Source organism: Zootoca vivipara, chromosome 6 (genome assembly GCF_963506605.1).
Source record: "Zootoca vivipara chromosome 6, rZooViv1.1, whole genome shotgun sequence".
NCBI classification, from domain to species: domain Eukaryota; kingdom Metazoa; phylum Chordata; class Lepidosauria; order Squamata; family Lacertidae; genus Zootoca; species Zootoca vivipara.
The window spans coordinates 35044698-35066511 of NC_083281.1; the positions used below are offsets into that span (position 1 = coordinate 35044698).

The window sequence follows — 21814 nt, forward strand, 5'->3', positions numbered from 1 at the left end:
TAACTGTTCTGTTTTTAACACAGCTATTCAAGTTTACATAGAGATCCAAGTTCAAGGAACTTTGCTTGTGATAGAACATAAATCTCCTTAGCCCAGTGACTTGCAGCTAATAGAAAGACAATAATACAGATAATCACCTAATGACTTCCAAGATTTAGCTCAAAGGTATCAAGCTTGTTGGCTGGAGTCGTTTTCTTTTTCTGTGATATCTCCAAGAAGCACCTGCCACACCTAACAGTCACTTTAAAGTTTGACAGGGAGGAATGGACGACTCTTCGGAGAGGTGCGGATGTGGCATCTGTTCACACATGTTCACACTCGGTGATTGCAACCTCATTTGATGATAGGCATATGTGAATCAGCCACGACAAATCATCACAGGCCAAGGATCTTGCACACCTATCTTAGGAAGCTGCTTGTAGTCAATCAAATTACTGGCTCATCTAGCCCAGTACTGTCCACTCTGACTCGTAGCAACTGCAGGTGCTGTCAGGGAAGGACTTTGGGACTGAGGTCCAGGGCCCAACTCACCAGGAGGGGCCCCAAATGCAGCAGAATACAGTACCTCAGTTCTCGAACATCTCCGTTGACTAACGTTTTCGAACCCAAACACTGAAAAACTGGAAGTAAATGCTTCTGTTTTTGAACGCGCCTTGGAAGTTGAACAGCATCCGCTACGTGTTTCTCAGTTTTCTCAGTTGAATTTGCGGGCAGCCCTTTGCGCCTCAGTTTTCTAATGTTTTGGAACTGGCTCGGTCTTTTGGAACAGATTACGTTCAAGAACCGAGTTACTGCTGTAACTGGCTCACTGCATTTTGAGAGATCACTAAAACTGCATATACACCATGCAGTTGTACCTTGGATCCTGAACGCCTTGCGAGTCGAACGTTTTGCCTTCCGGACGCCGTAAACGCAGAAGTGAGTGTTCTGGTTTGCGAACATTCTTTGGAACCCAAATGTCTGATGCAGCTTCCACGGCTCCCAATTGGCTGCAGTAGCTTCCTGCAGCCAATCAGAAGCCGTGCCTTAGTTTCCGAACATTTTGGAAGTCAAATGGACTTCCGGAATGGATTCCGTTAGACTTCTGAGGTGCCACTGTATATTTAAAGCACATTCTCTTCCCCACCACAAATGTTGCATGTGCATCGTCAGGAGGCAGCTGAGTGCCTAGTCCAGCGCTGCACAGCGTCAATGGCCACAGCTCCTCCTCTCTCGCACTCTCAAGAGGAGCCTGTCACTGATGCTGCACCACATTTGGCTCAGCGCTCAGCCTCCTCTGCCCCCTCAATATTGGGAGTGGGGCTGAGCCCCCTGCTAAACAATATGGAGGGGGCTGAAGACACATCACCCTAAGGAGTTGGTGCCTATGGTGTACAGCATTGCACAGGATTCAGCCATATACAGAATCTAGCTCAGGCATAGGCAACCTTGGCTCTCCAGATGTTTTGGAACTACAACTCCCATGATCCCTGACCACTGGCCCTGTTAGCTAGGGATCATGGGAGTTGTAGCTCCAAAACATCTGGAGAGCCAAGGTTGCTATGCCTGGTCTAGATCCATATATACTAACTGGCTACATAAAGTAACATGTAGTCAGCAGGGGTAGCCAATGTGGTTCCCTCCAGATGCTGATGGGCTCCCACACCCATTAGCACTAGCCAGTATAGCCAATGGCTAGGAATGCTGGGAGTTATAGTCCAGCAACATATGGAGGACACCATGTTGACTGATCTACACTAACTGGCAGCATCTCTCTAGGATTTCATACAGGAGTCTTTCACAGACCTGCTTGGGGACGCTGAGGAACGAACCTGGAACCTTCTATATAGCTACAAAGAGACTTCAACAAACATTACCCATACATTCTCCTCTTTTCTTTGCCATGCTCCACATTAGTCTCCATGAAAGTACAGAAAAAGTTTCACTCTCAGAACTAAACCTGTTGCCACTTGCCGAAAGACTTCTCTTTTCTTTTGACACTGCCGAAAAGACAGATGGGAGAAAGCCCAACTGCATGACAAATTCCTTGCACTGCTGAGTGTTTTTTGAGCCTAGGGTGATACATCCCAGGCTAGCATGAGGAGAGGATGGGTGTGGCTGATAGCTCAGTTGCTCCAGCTTGAGAAGGTGAATTGTTCCACCAGGGGTGACTCATTGCTGATCTACGTTATGTGGTCTGAGCAAAACTGCCTTGTAGCATCTTAGCAGTGTGACACAGACCGCACTTTTCTTTTCAACTCAAGCGACTGGGTGGTGCAGGGAGATTCCTAAGGTGAGGGAGGAAAATGGGTCAGGAGCCCCGGAACACACCCAGACAGCTTCAAGGGCCTTGTAGGATAGTGGAATCAGAGCCATTAGGCTAAATGGGGTGCTGCCCCACCAACTTCCATTCTAGTCTCAGCCAGCCCACCTGCTTGACTTTATGCAAGCCTAGGGGGTGTCCTCCTCCCCAGCCTCAGTTTTGCTCTAGCAGAACTCAGGTGGGAGGATGGGGACATATCCAGAACTAGGTGGCTCTGCCTCTCATTGGCTCTGGTGCCACCTACTGTTTGGGTTCCCCATATTCAGCCCCGGCAATCACAATGGGCACCAACCAGCACTGTAGGAGGGGTGTCCAATTTCAGAGCACTGGAAGGAAAATGGCTTTGTGAACCATTTGGTCCAAACTTTGCTCAAAGCAGGGGATCCAGAGCTAGAGCAGCCTTTAACAGGTGGCCAGAGGCAAACCTAGGGTCCCTTGTGCCCTTGGCAAGGAGCTGTAGCGGCGCTCCCCCCCCCTCCACAGAAAAACACCTTGCTGTAATAGCCACACTAGAAAGTACTACATTTTATGTGACCCAACTACTTGAAACTTCTCCTGTGTTTGATCTTGCTGTGATGGCGGCATTGTATCACCACACACATTTATGTCACACACCCCGTAGTCTCCAGCTGTCTACCATCATACAGTTTTGCCATTTCTCTTACTGCTCAGCTCCCAGCTCTTATCTAAGCTCGCAATCTTACACAGATAGCTGGAGACAAACCTGGGGTGATTTTTTTGGGGGGGGGCAGTCTTGCCAACCTCTAGGTACAGCTCTGCAGGTGGCTGGTTGTATATCTCCGCAAGGCAGATCCCATCCACTCCCAGGTATTGGTTCCACTGGCAAACCGCTCGGCTGAGAGCTTTCTCTTCATATTCAGCTGAAACCTGCCCTCCCTGTAAGTTAAGCCTATTTGATCTAGGCCTGTCCTCTGTGACAACAGGGAACAAGTCTTTGGCCTTTTTTTCAGCATGACAGCACACCAAGTATTTGAAGAGTGCTATATGCTGTATGCCAAGAACACCTGATTTATATGCAGAAGGCCCTAGGTTCAATTTCTGACCTCTCCAGTTGAAAAAGCAAGTGATGACCGGGGGGGGGGGGGAGACGGACACTGCCTGAAGAGCTAGAAAGCTGCTGTCAGCCCATATAGATGATGGGTCATGGGTCTGACTCAGATCCATATATTGCTAATTGGTTGTGCAAGGAAGTTGGCCTGTTTTAGGGACGGCATTTACCCAGGATTCCAATCCAAATAAATTAAAACTGTTCGGAAACGATGAATTCTTTCCTCAAGCTAGCAAAACTATTGGGACTTGGAAGGGCTGCGTTTCTTGCCAAGGGTCCCTGTGTTTTCATTGCTTGATTGTACACAGCCCTTTTATAGGAAGGGTGGTATAGAAATGTTATAAAAAGCAATAGCACCAGAAAAACAAAATAATCTTGTGGGCGTCTGCTATCAGATTCTGCACTAAGGTGGTTCTTGAGCTACAGTTGCAACCTCCTCACATTCCTGCAGGATCTTAAGGGAGTGTCTTGTATCACATTGCAGAATCGCAGAACACATAATTATATGCTTGTGTGGCACTTTTTCATGACAAACACAGTGCTTCTGCTGGCATTAGCAATGTCCCCAAAGTTTGTGAGGCTGAATTTCCAAGCAGTTTTCTGGCATTGGTGGTGCTGGAACACAATTCCCAGGAGAGAACACAATATAATGAGCATGCGGGTGGTACCATCAGTGCAAATGTACCATTGCAAGCCAGGCGAGAACTCTTGGAAAACGGATGAGTGTTTTCTAATCACTCACCAAGAAAGCTCATGATTCTTGAGTCAGCTTCAAATCTAAGGGGAGTTTGCTTGTTGCTGGTCAGCATACTGATGTCATGACTAAACCACCCAAGAAGCATTTTCAGCTCATACAAGATGGCTGTTGCACACATTCCCAGCAATGGGGAAAAGACGGTTCCGGTCATTTTTCTTGATTATCCAACCATACATTACTAGAACAGACATTAGTCTTTGTCCTAGAGTCTGAGAAACACTTCTGACTTGATAAGTATGGAGTGACATTGTCTTGCTTGTACCATAAAATGCTCCCTGTAGTGTAAAAATCCAACACAGCTGTCAGTTCCTGTACCATGTTTTCTCATTTGTGCAGGAGCCTCTCTTCATTGTAGAGTAGGGGTGAGGAACCTGTGGGCCTGCAGATGTTGCTAGACTCCAGCCCCCATCAGCACCAGCCAGCCTGGCCAATGAGCAGGGATGATGGGAGCTGGAGACAGGCAACAGATGGAGGGACACAAGTGGTACACAATGCAAGGTGTGTGTGTGTGTGTGAGAGAGAGAGAGAGAATATCATACAAAGCTACCTCGTACCAGCTATTTAACCATCTAGCCTTTGCAGATTTAAGTCTAAAGTTTGCTGTTTGCAACAGTCCACCATGTACACCATGTGATTGCAAGATCACAGGCAGAGTTAGGTGTATACAGTAGTAGGCAGCAAAGAAAAATGGACGGCCCTGCAAAGAGGATGTTTCCATCAATTAAAACGCAAAAACCAGACAGTCATGGAGTAAGATAGGAGAAATTTTATTGTTACAAAAGTGAAAGGTATAACTGAATTTCAAACCCTACACAACTACACTTAAGGGACCGAAAGGGTTTGGTTTTGCTCCCTGTAGAGCCACCTGACAACCTCCCTGTGTTCCTTGGCCCTCATCTACCTGCAAAAGGTGAGGCAAGGCAGAATTCTGTACAGGAACTGTTGGATAAGCACTACAAAATACTGTTAATGGTTTATTTATTTATTTTTGGTGTGGAGGATGAAAGGCAGGGGTCCCCAGACTTACCGCGCAGCGGGCCGGTGCCCGCCGCGCCGACCGCGCGGCGGGCCGGAGGGCAGGGGAGTGCGCGCGCAGCGGGCCGGAGGGCGGGGGAGTGCGCGCCCGTGTGCATGCGCACATGCACACGGTCGGGGAAAAATCGCCGAAAAACGCTTGTGCGCATGCGTATGGGCCTCCCCCGACCCGGAAGTGCATCGGAAATGACCTCTTCTGGGTCGGGAGAGGCCCATACGCATGCGCACAAAGGATTTTCGGCGATTTTTTGCCAACTTTTAAGATTGTTGCTGCGCGCGTGGCGGCAGCAGGCGGCGGGGGTCGTCGCGGGCTGGATTGGGAGGCCGATTGGGCCGCATCCGGCCCCGGGGCCGTAGTTTGGGGACCCCTGATGAAAGAGAGGGAATAGATCTAAAGGAATCCTAAAAACAAGTGAGCTTATTAGCAAGTTAAAATGCCGGAAGGTACAAATTCCTATCTGACTACACCCAAGGAGTGTGCACCTTCCCCCAACACTCAAAAGTTTGAATAAGCAGCTTAGATGTGGGTTCTCTAATCCACAGCCTATGCAAAATCCTGCTTTGCAGGCCGTATCAGCTACATTTGTGCATTTCAGAAGGGAAGGGTTGCACTCTGGGGTGAAGCTGGCTCCTCTCACCCTCGTGGGGCAGCCCAAGACAGGGGTTAGGCACAGCATCCTATATAGCAGGGCTGTGTACCACTCTGTGCTTAAGAAGGTAGAAGAAAAGAAAGTTCTGTATCATGAAAAGCTAAATTACGCAGTGTATAAATTATGCAAGTTGACTTATTTACATAATCATTTAACAAATTTGCATATTTCTGTTTTTTTCGCCAGTGATGGGAAGGAGTGAAGGGTGATGTAGAGAACCGAATCTCCACCTTGAGTCATTGGAAATCCAAGTCTGCTACCCTTCTGGCTTTGAAATTTCGGCAGAAACAGCACCTACACATAGTAAGCATATCTTTGTAACGATTAAGGTTTAGAACTTGCCCTTTTTAAAGGAAAAAAGCATGAGATTCTCAGGAACAGGAATTCTGCATCCATTACCACGTTAAAACAAAATTGTTTTTAATGCTCCTGTGGAACCACATCACATCACAGACACACAGAGCCCTGGGTCTTGGTTCACAGTTCTAATGCACCACATCGCATTCAAACAGATGCAAGTTTTGACCAACTGCATCAAGTGGGAGCACATTAAACAGCTAGTGCAAACACAGCTTAATGGGCCCTGCTCTGCTGCAGCTAAAGACACCACATCAGTTCTTGACACCACAAGCAGATCGGGGCGCAGGGGAGAGAGAAGAGGTGGGTGCCTTCAATTGACTAGAAAAGTAACACAATTATCTCCTAGAATCTCTGGAGTCTTGAGACATCTTTTCTGCAGAGCAAGACTAGATAAAAACTCACCCTGGCATTGATGTGCTTAGATGCTGGAGTCCATTCCCCCCACCCACAAAAAAATAGGAACTCCCGTTATTGCACTCACAGCAGGTGGCATGTATGGCTTTAAGCTTCAAACCCTACAGACAGCAGGAGCACCTCTGCCTGAGGGTTTGGAGTAGCTTTTTCCTTGTGCATGTGGCATCTCCCTATTCTTGCTGTGAAACGGGAAGAGATGCAGCGATATATTAAAAAAAAAAGATAGCCCTGGAGGGTAGAGAGGCACAGGTGGTGGCAATGGCTGTACTTTCAGATATTTGACAGAGCCTCTTGGGGTCGCCTTGGGTTTTGCCACGAGGCGCAGAGGGTCCTCAAAATCTCTTTTGTGCCCCGGACACACTGGATGTTCCCAAGCAGTGCAGGAAGAGGGGAAAAACAGAGAGAGAAAAAGAGAGAGAAAGAAAGAGGATTAGTAAAAGGAAACACCAGAGACAGAAAAAAAGGGTGTGTTTACAGGAGTAGGTGCCTTCAGGCAAGCTAAAGAGGAGGAAGGGGGAAGATCCTGGGAAATTAGTGCAGTTTGGGTAAATGTGGAACAAGTGCCATTCTGGTAAGGATGACTTTATGAATGCTCAGGTGAGAAATGTCAGGAAAAGGAGCCGTTGGGTATATCAGACTACCAAAGAAAGGAATTTCAAAGTGATCCTGATAAGTTAAGTGTAATTACAAAAAGGGGGGGGTCCTGATTAGTGTTTCATGTGGGCATGCAAGTGTAAAAAAAGGACAGGCAAGGAAATGCCTGATAATGTCTGGATAGCAAAATACAGGCAGAAGCCAAGTGTGTCAGGTTGCCTCCCAAGTCACTTAATTCACTTTCCTTGGCATCTGTTTTAGCTACAGCCTCTGCTGCCATATCAGAAGAGAGAAGTGTCCCAAAGTTCACGATGCATCTCAACACTAGAAATAGTGTGGTAAAGGACCGTTTGATGGACTCTTCCGTTCAGACACGGCCCACTTTGAGCAGGATAGCTAGGAACTTCATTTCACACTGCCCCCATCATACAATACTGTATATGCAGCAACAGTTAAAAAGTAGGAAATAGCCAACCTGCCACCGGCATGGCTAATGTTTAGGGGTGATGGGAGCTGCAGTCCAACAGCTGTTGGTGGGCACCATGTTGGCTGCCCCTGGTGTGAAAAGAGGCTTTGCTGGGTTGCCGAGCACTCAGGCTGTGGGGGAACAGATGGAAGCAAGTTGCATTTTGCCTGGGATGGGTTCTATTTGGAATTCGCATCCCACCCTTTCCCTAGCAGTGAATACAGGCTGGAAAGCTCAACCCAAGTGCTCAGTCTTCTTCTGCTCTGCCCAGCACTCCAGCAAGGAGAGAACTGTCACCGCAAGCCCAACATAAGCAGTTTGCTTTATCGGCTAGCAGAACCCTCATTGCCCCAGCGGCTTCTCCTTTTGCTTGCTCTTGCCAAGGACAAGTGGGCAGCAACAGCTTTCTCCCTTCTGTGTGAGTGATGGGGAGTGGGGAAGGCAAGATGAAGAGAGAGCAAGATATAAGGAAGGTTCTCCAGATTTGTTTTTGCTGATGGGAGACAGGAGAAAGTGAGGTGGGCAGGTGGGTGGTTAACATGCATTTCCTCATCAAGGGTAACATATAAACTAGGGGTGGGGAACCTGTTTTTCAGCCCTAGGCAAGCTTGAGGGAGGCAAACGACAGCAATGAGCAGGGCCAAAAGGAGCAATGAATGTTAATTTTACCTTTGTACAGCAGGCTTGTTTCTACACACGTCACACACACTATCCTTCATCCAGGCAAGTGAAAAAGTATTATCAGAGTTCAAGGCAAAGATACTCAAGGAAGGGTGCAAAGCACTGTTGGCAAGGGGTGTGCTGGCTTGGTAAGAGTCTCGAGAGTCAGACCCCTCTCCCTGCCCATCCCTAATATAAACCAAAGACTTTGGGAAGCTATGACTATTTTTGTCATGAAACAGTCACAACAAATAAACCTAGGGGCTGGGCAACAGCACCAATTCAAGCCAGGCAAACAGACATTAGAATATGAGACTGTTTGTGAGTGATAATGCTGCCAGATATCTCTTATTCCAGAACATCTACATTTTTAGTCCACCTCAATACCTCAGGGCATCTATCTGTAATGAAAACATTCAGAACTTCCCAAAGTTAAGACAGTGAGCTTCCATACATCAATATACTCCTTTGAATCAAATGAGAAGCAGAGTTCTGGAACACCTGCACACCTTATTCAACACTGTTGTCAAACAAAGCATCCTCGTAATTACTTACCAGCAATGCACATACAGATGTGATACAGTTAAGCCTCATTTTGGAGGACGTGAGATGGCAACAAAATGAGAGCACCAGAGAGGGTGGGGGCAACAGCCATTAAAAGAGCAGAGCCAAGATAGCAGATTAGATTCTGGCTTTTCACTAAAATTTGGGTGTGGATACCCTGCACACCAGCTGGGGTAATGGTTAAGAGACTGGGCTGTAAACCAAGAAGTCCTTGGTTCAATTGTCACCTCAAATGTGAGAGTGGGTCTATTAGGCAAACCACCCACCCACAGCCTCAGTCCCACCTGAAATATAGGGAGAATACTGATCATACAGGGTAGTCATGAGAAAAACAGAGATAATGTGATTACATACTATATATAAAGTATGCTAAGTGGTGATATTTTCTACCCTGTCTCCACCTTAACCTGCCCTAAACTAAAATATCCTTTATGAAAACAAGGTAGGTGCAGGCTGATGATCCTGGACATCATCCCTTGTTCTGCACCCCAAAAGTGTTTGAGCTGATAACCTACTATAAAAATCATCTGCTACTAGTTGCAATAGTGAGTTGGCAGTATTGGGACTTGGGACCCCCCCCCCCCGGTCAAGCTTAAGCATCTCCCTGGTCCCAGCTTTTGGAAAATAACTGTGCATGGCATACTCATGACATGTTAGGCTCAACCACAACCCTAACTTAATTTATAACTTGATTTACACAAACAAGAGATTTCCTAAACATTTCTGCCTAGTTTTTGACTACTTCATGATAGTAACTAGTACATGGGAGGTAATTTTCATTTTTAGTCCTCCAAGCCATCATACAGAAGTGTAAAGACCTGCCCAAAAAGCCTGTGAAGACATTTCCTACCTCCTGTGTAGTCTCAAAATCTACTGGGATAAGCTGGGGCATCATGCAGTAGCCCATACATGGCAAGAAACAGACCATGTGTGAAAATATGTTCCCATCACGTTGAAAAGATTGCCTGGACAACTTCCACATGTGCAATGATGGTTTTAGTGCCACAGGGAGTCCTGCCATGGGAGGTGAGAGTAGAAGGTACCATGAACATCTATCTCATTTGCTCAAGATTCTCCTAACCTATCCCTCACGGCTACCTTGCTGTCACACAGGCCTCACAGATCTTCACGAGGCTTAAGCTATTGGTGGGATGGGTTGTGGGGCACACAACAAAATGAGAACAGCCACACAGACTGGAGGGATAGATGGGCTCCAGGCTTGAAGCAATTCATGCGGCAACAATGAGATGATTCACCAGATGAGGGCGAGGGGGGAAAAACCAATGCGTTCTTACCAGCTAACCTTCAGAGAGCAGTGCTAACCCATCCTGTGGGATGGGGTTATCCCATCAGGCAGTGCAAGATATGGCAAAGTCCTGGCAGGCATCCTCCTAGAGAAGACACCAGAGATTATGCACCATGGCAGTCTCAGGTTTGGGGAAGTAGAATTGGGGGAGGGAAAGGGGAAGAGAGAAAGAAAGAGCATGCTGTGCCCTCCATCAGTAGCATAACGTGCTGCTTTGTGCGGGGATAGGCCAGCTTAAGTTACAGCTACTTTGAAACTCTACACTACTAAATCACTGCAATTAACAGTACACAGATCCCCCCATATCCTCAACCACAATTAGAGCACTTAGGAGTTGCTTTTATGCCTGCTGGTCTCTAGTGTCAGCATCCAGGCAACCGTCTTAACCAGCAGATGTTCTTCCTCCAGTGATTTGCCCAAGCTCAGCTTCTTGCTATTGGAAGGAGCTTGAGCTTTAAATCTAGTGTTATGGTAATGCAAACACAAAATTCAAAGCGATTAGCTCTTTAAAAATAAAAATTTTTATTACAAAAGCAAATAACAAAAGAAACTCCCCACACAGACGTAACACTGCTACAAGTCCTTGTCCCCTCCCTCCCTCCCTCCCTGAGCTTTACAAATAAGATGGTGTTGGAGGGTGGCCTGAGCTCTCCCTCAACAAGAACAGGATCCTTCCCTGATAACTGAATGAGGCCACCCTTCTGTAAATAAGAGGGTAATCTAGGACAGACAATGATTAGTGTGCCTGGCATATGGAAGCCAGGAATCTTCTCTCCCTCCTGCACTTTTGATTCTGTTCCTGAAAAGTTGTACAAGAAATGAGTGTGTTTCCAACTCTTGGAAAGCAAAGCTGCTAGCTTTTCAGCAGGTAGTTCCAGAAGCCTTGCCTGTGCTGGCAAAGCTATCCTTTGGAAATGCACGCTTCACAGATGAGACTGTTAATGTGGCTGTGATGGAAACAGCACAGGCTGACATCTCTGGCACGATGCAGGGCACAACGGGGACACTGCTGCCTTCAACATCAAGGTTCAAGAGTCTTAATATTAACGGATTTGGCACTTGCCAAAATGGCACATGTGTTCAAGCGCTTGTCCCATGCATCAGCCAGCACAACACTTGGAATAGCCTTTGCAATAGCATCCAGATGTCAGGATGAGGACTAGCTAGGAAACCCATAGTTTCTTGGGGTCCTATATTTAGCAGAAGAGAATTGCAAGACCTGTCATACCTCCTGGGGGAATAAGTCATACTTGGAGGTTCTCCAAGAGGCCGATCAGTTACGAAACCCTTCAGATCTGCAGTACGAATAAGCCAAATTTTGCCTATCAAAATAAAAATGCAGGTCAAGCAGCCCTATTATAGAGATGGGTGTGTATCATGTATTCCAGACACACACCCGATTGAATGGGAAATGGTGTGGAAGTCTTTAGACACCAGCAGAATGTTCCAGTATGGCCCTAGTCCAGTATGTATCTGAGCTTGTCTTAAGTGCAAGCTTAAGACAAACTTCTAAGTTTTAGAAAGGGAAGTGATTATATGAGCTTCTTGGTTTCTCATTGTAACTCTCCTGATTTGTCAGGCAAACGCATTAGAATGCTGTCTGAATATGCTGTCTGAACAAAATTAATAAGAAAAGCAAGGGAAGCATAGAACAGGGTTAAGGACCCTCTAGGTCCAACTCCTATCAGCCCCAGACAGCCCTATAAATGGTTAGGAATGATAGGAGTTATAGTACAAAAACATCTTGAGGACACACAGTTGGCTACTCCCACCACAATATGTCAGTTAACGCTTACTAATGGAGAGTGCAAGGTGGAGGATGCTAATTTCCTCTTCACAAAACACACACCTCTCTACAGGGCTGGGTAATTTGCTGCCCATCTCGAGAAACCCTTACAAGAATCCTCTACTGGCTAGTGGGTGAAATCTGCCAGGTGCTTGTTTGTTGTAACTGATCGCTCTCAAGGACATTCTGCTGAATGGGGTGGTGCCACTCAAAAGTGCTGATGGATGTAACACGGCCCTGAACAGCATGAATGACGTTGGAAGGAAAGATCTGACTTACTCACTATCCAACTGCTAACTCAGTCACTAACTATTAACACAAATTCCTACAAGGTGACTACAATTATGCCAATTTTTATTTTTAAAAAGATGCAATGTTTGAACCTTCCTTATTCTCTGCAGATGCAAGGCAGGGAATGCTCATGTCCCTTTATTTCTCCCTTTGAGACCAGAGATCCTACCATGTTTTCCACAAACCTTAGTTTCTGCAGGTCTATAGGGATAAGAAAGGAGAATCTAGCTAGCCGTCATGTGTCCTATGGGCTCCCCATCTTTTCCTATGGACTGGTGAAGTCTAGGAAATAATGACTTAGAGATCTTTGTGTATGAAAATTACTTGATACAAAAATTCCAACATTGTAATAATAATTATATATCTAATGTGGTTCCAAGAACCTGTCACACAGGTTTATGTATAGTAAAAAGTTACTTTTAAAAAAACCCTTAGAAAAACCTACAAAATATGTGCAAAAATATCCAGCAGCTTTTAATAAACACATTTCAAGTATCTAACATATTTTAACCTTCCTATATGCATGAGGACTCAGCAGAACAAGATGGGAGGCACTGTAAGAGGATCTCCAGTAAGAAGAAACATGTTATATTGGTCTTTATGTGACTGGTTAAGAATTGAAGTGAATGGCCTCAACTTCCTACAGGAAACAAGCTTATTTTTGGACAGTGTATGCAGGAAGATATCCCTCCAAATTCCTCTTTGAAAATAGCCTTTGGTCAACAGGTCTCCTGTGTACGGATTTCCCTACCCTACCCCCACCATAGCTCTCTCACCCATATGCACACCAATGAATTATGTCTCATCTCTATTCACATCACTTAAGAATCTCAGATTGGCTTACTTCATTTTTTCCTAACCATTAAACACAGAACCTCACTGGGCTGTGTTTATCCTCTTGTCATAGCAATCATGCAATTGAAACGAACAAGGACAACTCCCGGTCAGTTCCCAAAGTGAGAAATCATTGCTGATCAAATAGATCTACTCAGGATCTTTCCTAGGGATCTTCAACAGTTTACATCTCCTTCATTCCCATCGGTGGGAGCCAGGCAAAGCAGATCACCAAGCACCACTTGCTGCTAGGGCATGGCGTGCTGTGTCCTCAAATGGTTCAGCTCTCTGCCTTACAACTTAGGCCAGCACCAATTATCTTTTGTGGTGGGATCCCTCATGCGTAGCGGTCCACCTTAACCGAGAAGCAAGTTCAAAAATAACCCGGAGTGTAGCTTCAGGGATGATACCTTGGTTCCCCCTGCTTCATTGTACTAACTCCATGCAAGCTACTACATCCTTTTCAACCAACCCCTGCAGAAGACCCTCTGAGAGTGGATGGCTTTCAAGAAGCTGGCATTTCCCAACCAGAGGCACTCTCTGCTCTAAGTGGCTCCAGTACTCTTTTTTTCCCCACTGTGAAAAGACGGCCCTGTCTAGGCTTAACTGCAGCAGTCCACAGTGTTCAATTTAAGTTCCACTGTATAAAAATGAAACCAAATAAAAATCAATGCACAAGGCGATGGGATGTGCTTTGAGTAGGAACTTTGGAGGCTCCGCCCTACAAGGCTGTCCTTCCTGGGCCCAGGAAATGGTAAAATGGAGGAGAGGCACCGGCTGGAGGTAGGCATAGGCATAGGACTGCTTAAGGGTTGGCTCATACCATACTGGCATCGGATTTCGTTCCAAAGGAAGGAATTTCACTCTTAGGAGTGGATGGGGTCCCAGCATCCGCCTGGATAAATCCTCTTCTGTCTATTAGGCTAGGGTGGGGGAAAAGAAAAACAAGTAACAAGGGGGGGGGGGGGTCAGTCTGGTAATCAATGCTAAACCAAATCAGCAGCAGCAGCAGAACTTTTTCACCTTGTCAATGCATGTTTGTGGATGAGATGGGAATTCCAACCTGCATTTGGATCACAAACATGAAATCAAGGGCATCATTTATGCATTAGCGCCGGGGTAGAGAACCTAAATCCCACTTGGTTCAAGTACATGTGTGAGTTCCTTGCAGGGAACATTCTCATGCCTCCAAGTTCTACAGAGAGAGAACTCTTTGTGCATCAGCTGGTGCATAAGTTCAGTCCTGTTGGTCACTCTTTCCTCCTCATGTGCCAACTGTGATGTCATTATGATGTCAGATAATTGAGAGGTGAGTGGTCCCTTTCAAAGTTGGCCCCTCGGGTGAGGAGATCAAGATTTGCATTATGGATGGTGAAAAGTATGTTTCTTTATTATATTTACCTGCATCTTCTCTTCTTACCTGCACATTTTAAACATGATAAATATGTTTAAAAATGAAAACAAAGGCATGTGCTCAAAAATTTAGGTGAATGTTCATAAAGGAAAACCTTGAATTTTCCCTTCAAGGAGGCCTGAAGCAGATCAATTCCTCCATCCAGGAAGGGTGAAGAGTCCAAGGCCCATCAAACACTTAGTGTGTCTCTTGCAGGTGGTTTGGATAGAATGGAGTTCTATCTACTGGAAGTACTGTTAAATCACGGCTAAATTCTGAGTACATTTTGTAAAGGCCAGACTCCCATATGATGAGAGCGGCTCATTGCCCATTGTAGTTTCAGAGAGGGAACAATGTGGAGGTGCTATATATTGAAGACAGGAGCTGAGGAATCCACAATAACAGTGGCACAAAAAGCAACTGTAAAAAAATAAGCTGAGCTGGAAGCACTCTTCAACTACAGTGGAACCTCGGCTCCCGAACACCTTGGCAGCTGAATGTTCTGGCTCCCGAGCAAACGAAAACCAGAAGTAATTTTTCTGATATAGCAGTATATAAACATTTAAATCAATAAAAAAAGTTTTCACTATATTTCATTGATTTCATTTGACCACCGTCAGGCTGTACAGTCTAACATACAGTATCAAGGACCCTCTTAGACTCCCAAGAGACAAGCCTAATCTGAACTTTAGTGTTCATGGAGTGACTATTTGATGTAATCTTGTAGTTGTGGAAAAGTTACAGCTCACATGGATGTCCAGTTTTTCTCAGGATACCATAGAAAGCACCTAACAGAAACAAAAGGTCCTGCCCAAATCATCCTTCCCAAAAACTCTACATGGAAAACCTTTTGCTGACAACTTTTCCTCCGGTATATGTACTCATAAATTCCTCCAAGGAGTCATCTCACAAACACCACATGCTAGTGATATAATTGCCCTTCATTTTGTCCAATTCTGCCCCCTTGTGACTATGTGGAGGTTGTTAAACTCGGATTATCAGCGAGGCACCAGGTAGGTTAAACTTGGATCTGTAAATACAGTAGAACTGTGTGCTAGACAGACAAGAATGTTACTCAATGGAGATTTCTTACATCAGCAATTGTCAAATGCTCATAATAGCACTACAGACCTGACATCTTTCCAGGGCTGGGCCTGCCATTAGGCTGAGTGGAAAAGCTGCTTGAAGGAGGCAATTTGTGTGTGATATTAAGGGGCAGAGGGAGAGAGGGGATGAACTTGAATTTCCTGCCTCAAGTGCAAAAATATATTGGGCGAGCTCTGCATCTTTCAACATTTAATTTCTTGCTTGCCTTTAGTTTATGTCTCATCCCCCAAGCCCTCCCCACTGCCATCTCTTTTAATTTCCTCCATCTTTCCAAGTCTATGTTTTGCACAGGAGTATGTGTGTCTGTTGTGTGTCTGTGTTGTTTCAACAGACATGTGTGCACATAATGGTGAGCAAAGGTTCTTGGCTTAACAAATCATATCGTGCACGCAACTTAATCGGTCCTGCTTCACTCCTCCCCTGGCATGAGCAAGTAAACAAACCAAGGAGGGGACATTTTAGTGTTGCATCTGAACCCAGGATCATTGTTTGTTTCATCCTAACAAGCCACCACCAGTAAGCCAACAACAAATCATGGTTTAAGGTTGGTGAGCAATCACTGTTTGTTAGGACAAAACCAACCACAATGCTGGGTTTAGAGGCAATGCCAAACCATCCCCTTTGTGATGTGTTTGCATACTCTTACCAGGGGAGGAACGAGGTGGAAGAAATTCATTTGCATGCACTTTGTGCTTAGTATGATTTATTAAACCAATAACCTCAGCTTTGTGTTATGAGTGAATGTGACCAACCTCTCTCAAGCTGTAAGGAGGAAGCAGCCATCATTCTGAGCAGTATACTGTAGATAGTTTTTGGAGTTAGCTTCCCACCTTTGGAAGCACATGCCCATTTCTTCCTTACTCATGGTGATGGGCCACCTGCGTGATCCTGACACACTGGTTGTTTCTCTCTTTTGTTCTCCCTACATGCACAGTAGCACAGAGTAGCAGCAGAAGCCAGTCATGGCAGAAAACAGCAACATCCCTCTCAACTTTACAATTCAAAAGTAGAAGCAAAATTTGGCAAGTTAGCAAGTCCCTGTCTTTTGGGTTTCTGTAATATCTTACCCATCAAATCAACACTGATACACACATCAATTCATACTGCTGTTCTGTATCTATCTCCCCACTTGAACATGATTCAGGAGCATGTATTCTGGAGCAAGTGGCCTTACCTGGGATAGAATGGTCCACAGAGCACTGCACAGCAGTTGGTGAAGATACTTTTATGGCTGTAGGGGTTGGCAAATTCAGAACCTCTTTTACTTGACCATGCTCCTTTGAGCTACAATCCAAGAGAGGGATGGTTAGGGAAAGGAAAAGGAGGCAGGAGATAATGAAAATAATGTGTTGGGGTGCTCTATAAAAGAATTTTGGAGTCATCTTTGGAGTCCTTCATATAGGCTCAGGAGCAGATAGACTACATGCACAAGTTTTGAAGAATCAGCAAATCACAGAAGTGCCAGCACACTTCAGCAATGAAGGAATTTCTGAAGAAAACAACTGTCCACAGAATGCAAAGTGACTGTACTTGCCGCTGCCTTTAGTTAACATGATTAGGTAATTTCTATGATCTATCTGCATTAGGAACAAGGAAGATGTGGCCCTCCAGATATTGTTGAATTCTCATCAGCCCCAGACAGCATGGTCTGGGGTGCATTGTTGCATATTACCCCTCCACCTTCTTAGATCTGCTGGAGATCTAAGAGGCCTTAATCTGTATTCTCCCCATTTACATATATGAAATCTACTGAGGTGCAGAGCAGAGAGTTCCACAATAGAGGAGTGCATGACAATGATTTGTTTCCCATATATTGATTAAAGTCTTAGATAATATAGAATTTTATCATTCCCTTGCAAGCCAATCTGAACACTTTAAATGGAAGAGCAACTAAGAAATTCAAATATAAAATAAAAGTCTTTAGAAGTATAAAGGGCTGCTTTGCTCTTATCCCCAGTCATGAATTAGGACTACAACATATCTCATCAAATAAGAAGTTAGTATAATCAATTAAAAAGTTGTCCTGATGAAATCAGATGGATTTCGTATGAGAATCTGACAGAAATAGTGGATAGCAAGCACCACTTTAGAAGAAGCATTCTTCTTTCTCTCCTACACAAGAGGGAATGACTTCTAAGGTGGGGCCTGATGCAGCATATCCAGGTATAATCCAGAAACAAAGATTATAGTCTTTGGGGTGACTGGCTAGAAGTGGGGCTGCTACTGTTTGCTTGATTGTGGAATTGGTTTAAAGCCCTAATAAGGAGTGATTGGGCTTCTATTTGATGAACAGAGATGGAAAAATATATACTCACATCTTCATTGGTTGTCAAGTTGGAGGCAACTAAGTAAGTGTGAAACCCTGAGAGGCCAAAAATAGACCATACTGAGAAGAAACAGACCACCAATTCCAACACAGTGAGTGAAGAGTCAAGGAAGGAACATCAGTATGTGATTGTGGAAAACCCACTCACCCCAAATGGTCCTAGACAAGGATCTTTTCCTTTAGTTTACAAATTCTCAAACCACTTTCAGCATATTTCTGGAAGGTGGCATGAACAAAAAAACTGGTTGATAATTATCATAAGTAGTTCACTAAAACAAGAAACATACTATACATGAGGACCAGGTTTCAGTTTCTGATATCTCTAGCTATTTATATGCAATATCAGATACCCAGCTTTTCAGTCCTTTAAAGGATTCACTGATTAGTTAAAGGTATAGTAATTAGCTGGTTTTTAAAATTCAAAACCCATAAACAAGAAAATAAAAATAACAAATGGCGGCAACAAACTAAAGCCGTACATCATACGGGACAGCCACACAGGCCATGTTAAAATGAAGATGTAAAAGGTCTCCATTTGACACCAAAAAGAAATGAACATGGCACCAGGCAAGCTGCATCAAGGGAAGGCAGATCACAGGGCTGAAGATTATTTCTGCTTTGGACCATTGAGAATTTGTTTTTCAGATTGGGCAAGATTGAAGACACTGGGCTATGTGGTCCAATTTTTACAAAATGAAGCCATTCTTTGTATCAGTCCTAGCTCTAAGGCAGAATAATGTGGAAAATTCTGCAAAAAGAAAAAAGAGATTATTAACAAAGATCAAGCCCCAAAGCAAAAGTTTTCTTTGACCCCTATAAGAAGATTCCCTGTGTGAGTGATCATGAGAGTTTGGCTGTTTCTTGCTTTACCCACTCAGAAAACACATCGGAGGACATTTTAGATTTTAGAATCTGTTATGCTAAACTGGCTCCTTCTTTGTCCCAACAAAAAAAGGAGGGGAGGGGGGAAGGAAGACCGATAGTGAAAGGATATCTTGCTGGTGTTGCTTTCAAAACAGTGAGAAAATCACTTCCCTGGGAACCTGCAAAGCAAAGCGAAAAGAGGAATGAGTTGAATGAAGCCATTTTATATTTCAAGCATGCAAGAGGTCATGTGGCACTAACAGCATACAGAACCCTTCTGGAAGCCCAGGTTCTCAGGAAGACAGAAGTGGTGAGGCAAGTTTTGGGCTATCCTGGATAGGTTTGCCTAAATTTAGCATGATAATGTACCAGGTTTTAAATAACACTTTAGAGTTGGCTTGGTGTTGTAAATTCTCCCTCCATCCAAAGAGATTGGTGGCATGGCGCTTTGAAAAGCATCCTGGCTTGGAAATGTGCTCACCCAGACACCTACAGAGACAGCGGGAGAGCTTCTGGTTCAGAAAGTACTTTATTAAAAGCTATACTTACGCAGGGCAAGATGGGTAATGACACAAGCGAAGATGAAGGCTGTCAGGAAGGAGAGGGAGAGGATGAAGGCATAGAAGTATCGGTAATTTCGCTTCCCTACGCAGTTGCCCACCCAGGGACAGTGGTGATCAAACCGTTCTGTGGGGGGGAAGGCAACAAGATGATAATATTAGGGTGGTTTACATACCACACACCGAAGCAAAACAAAAGCAAATGAAGCATAGCAGTACCATGAATTTGTCTAATTTCCTTTTAAGTTGGTGGCCATCACTATATCCTATGGTAGTTAATTCCACTTTATATTGTGTACTATATTCTTTTTTGTCTGTCCTGAATCTTCCAACATTCAGCTTCATTGGATGTCCCACTGGGTTCTAGGATTTTGAGGGAGGGAGAAGATGGGAACTCACTCCTCTACACTATGCATAATTTTATACATTTCTATCTTGTGCCCCCAAAGTTGGCATTTTTTCTAACCTAAAAAGTCACAGTAGTTGTAACCTTTCCTCTCTGGGCAGTTGCTCAAGTTCCTTGATTATTTTGGTTGCCTCTTTCTGCTTCTTCTTTTTTAACTCTAGAACATCCTTTTTCAGGTGTGGCATCCAGAACTGTACAAAGCATTCCAAGTGGAGTCACACAATAGATTTGTATAGTAGCACTATTATATTGGCAGCTTTATTTTCAGCATTTCAAGTATATTTTCAAGAGAATGCACTGCAAAAAAAATAAAAATACTGGAGGCCACACATAGGACCAGGCCCTCTTCTAATATATGCACAGTGAGAATAATAACTTCTTTTTTTTTTAAAGAGAGGGCTGTGACCATTTTAAGTCACTTTGTCTGAAATCAATGGATGCTTCTGATTGTATCACACATAACCTTGTTGAGGGCTAACCTTTTGGGGGCTATTCAGGTGTTGGCTTGGTTGTGGAAAAGCCAACTCCAAGTCTTCCTTTACTCATTAAGCCCACTGTGTGGATCTATCCTGTTATAAAATATATTCCTTGTCCTGCAGCACTACCAGATCTATATCCATTATAAGACTCCCAAAGCAAGGCTTTGTGGCCTTACTTGTACAAAAACAAGTACGCTAGTCATGTGATACTATCTGAACCCTGATCCTATATTCCTTACCCTCCTCTCTCTTACACACACAAAGAATACTGTTTATTTTGTATTTTTATGCTGTGAACTGCCTTGAGATCTTTGGATGAAGAGGTGTGTGTGTGTATATATATATTGTTGTTGTTTAGTCGTTTAGTCGTGTCAGACTCTTCGTGACCCCATGGACCAGAGCATGCCAGGCACTCCTGTCTTGCACTGCCTCCCGCAGTTTGGTCAGACTCATGTTGGTAGCTTCGAGAACACTGTCCAACCATCTCGTCCTCTGTCGTCCCCTTCTCCTTGTGCCCTCCATCTTTCCCAACATCAGGGTCTTTTCCAGGGAGTCTTCTCTTCTCATGAGGTGGCCAAAGTATTGGAGCCTCAGCTTCACGATCTGTCCTTCCAGTGAGCACTCAGGGCTGATTTCCTTCAGAATGGATAGGTTTGATCTTCTAGCAGTCCATGGGACTCTCAAGTCTCCTCCAGCACCATAATTCAAAACACATATGTCTTACTGAAAAGCTGGCCATAGCCTGTCCAGAACATAGTTCTGTGCTGCCCAGCAACTCAACCTAACATTACACTTCCTTCGAGCTGGTTCTTGTAATTGCTCCCTATAACCTATATGACTATACATGTACTTGGCTGAGGAAGGAAATCTGTTTTCAGACTGAATTCTTTAAGGTATACTCATCAGACTGCTTTAGCATATATAGAAAGAGAACGAGAGAAAGAAACTGCGCAAATCAAGCATCCAGCAATCCATTTCATGACTGATTGTCTCCCAGAGACCTCCCCCTCCCCCTGAAGCACTATACATCCTGGCGAGAGTTAACAATGTGGGTGTATCCAAAGCTTTTGTTCATGTCTTGATATGCCCTTTAATGTTTATTACAATCTACTGCTAAAGGAAAATTTCACCATTACAAACAGCTCAGGAATGGAAGGCATTTAGTGCTGAAATTTCTTTAAAGCAGAAATATTTTTGCAACTTGCCTGTTGCACTCAATTTTGCTCTTTCACCTCTCCATAACTACAAGTCTTCAACAGATCCTAGCATGTCTAGGAACTTGGCAATCTCTCCCAGGCATATACATCTCCCCTTCTCCAAGAAGATGCTCCCCAGGTCAGTGCAATGTGTCAATTTAAATCCTATATCAAGGAAACCAATGTTTTGCTTTCAAAATGCATGTATTTTTTGTGTATGTGTGCGTTCATAATAATAATAATAATAATTTATTATTTATACCCCACCCATCTGACCGGGTTCCCCCAGCCACTCTGGGCGGCTTCCAACAAAACATTAAAATACAGAAATCCATCAAACATTAAAAGCTTCCCTAAACAGGGCTGCCTTAAGATGCCTTCTAAAGGTCTGGTTC

General features: G+C 44.5%; 1 protein-coding gene across 8 annotated transcripts in view; it reads right to left on the bottom strand.

Annotated features, from left to right (window-relative positions):
• Positions 1 to 5405: 5405 nt before the first annotated feature.
• ZDHHC18 (zinc finger DHHC-type palmitoyltransferase 18) overlaps positions 5406 to 21814 on the bottom strand; it is a 31651-nt gene continuing 15242 nt past the window's right edge. For 2 of the 8 annotated variants that reach the window (XM_035121101.2, XM_035121100.2), the window contains exons 4-9: positions 19328 to 19465; positions 18909 to 18957; positions 17904 to 18006; positions 16763 to 16872; positions 13912 to 14011; positions 5406 to 6107 (exon numbers count right to left, since the gene is read on the bottom strand). In XM_035121101.2, coding sequence (XP_034976992.2) covers positions 5961 to 6107; positions 13912 to 14011; positions 16763 to 16872; positions 17904 to 18006; positions 18909 to 18957; positions 19328 to 19465 — 647 coding nt within the window. In that variant the 3' untranslated portion in view covers positions 5406 to 5960. Of the gene's footprint in view, positions 6948 to 7288; positions 10263 to 10784; positions 14012 to 14031; positions 16511 to 16762; positions 16873 to 17903; positions 18007 to 18908; positions 18958 to 19327; positions 19466 to 21814 lie in introns of those variants that run through there. The other 6 variants (XR_004692893.2, XM_035121102.2, XM_035121105.2 and 3 more) reach the window with 6 other exon arrangements.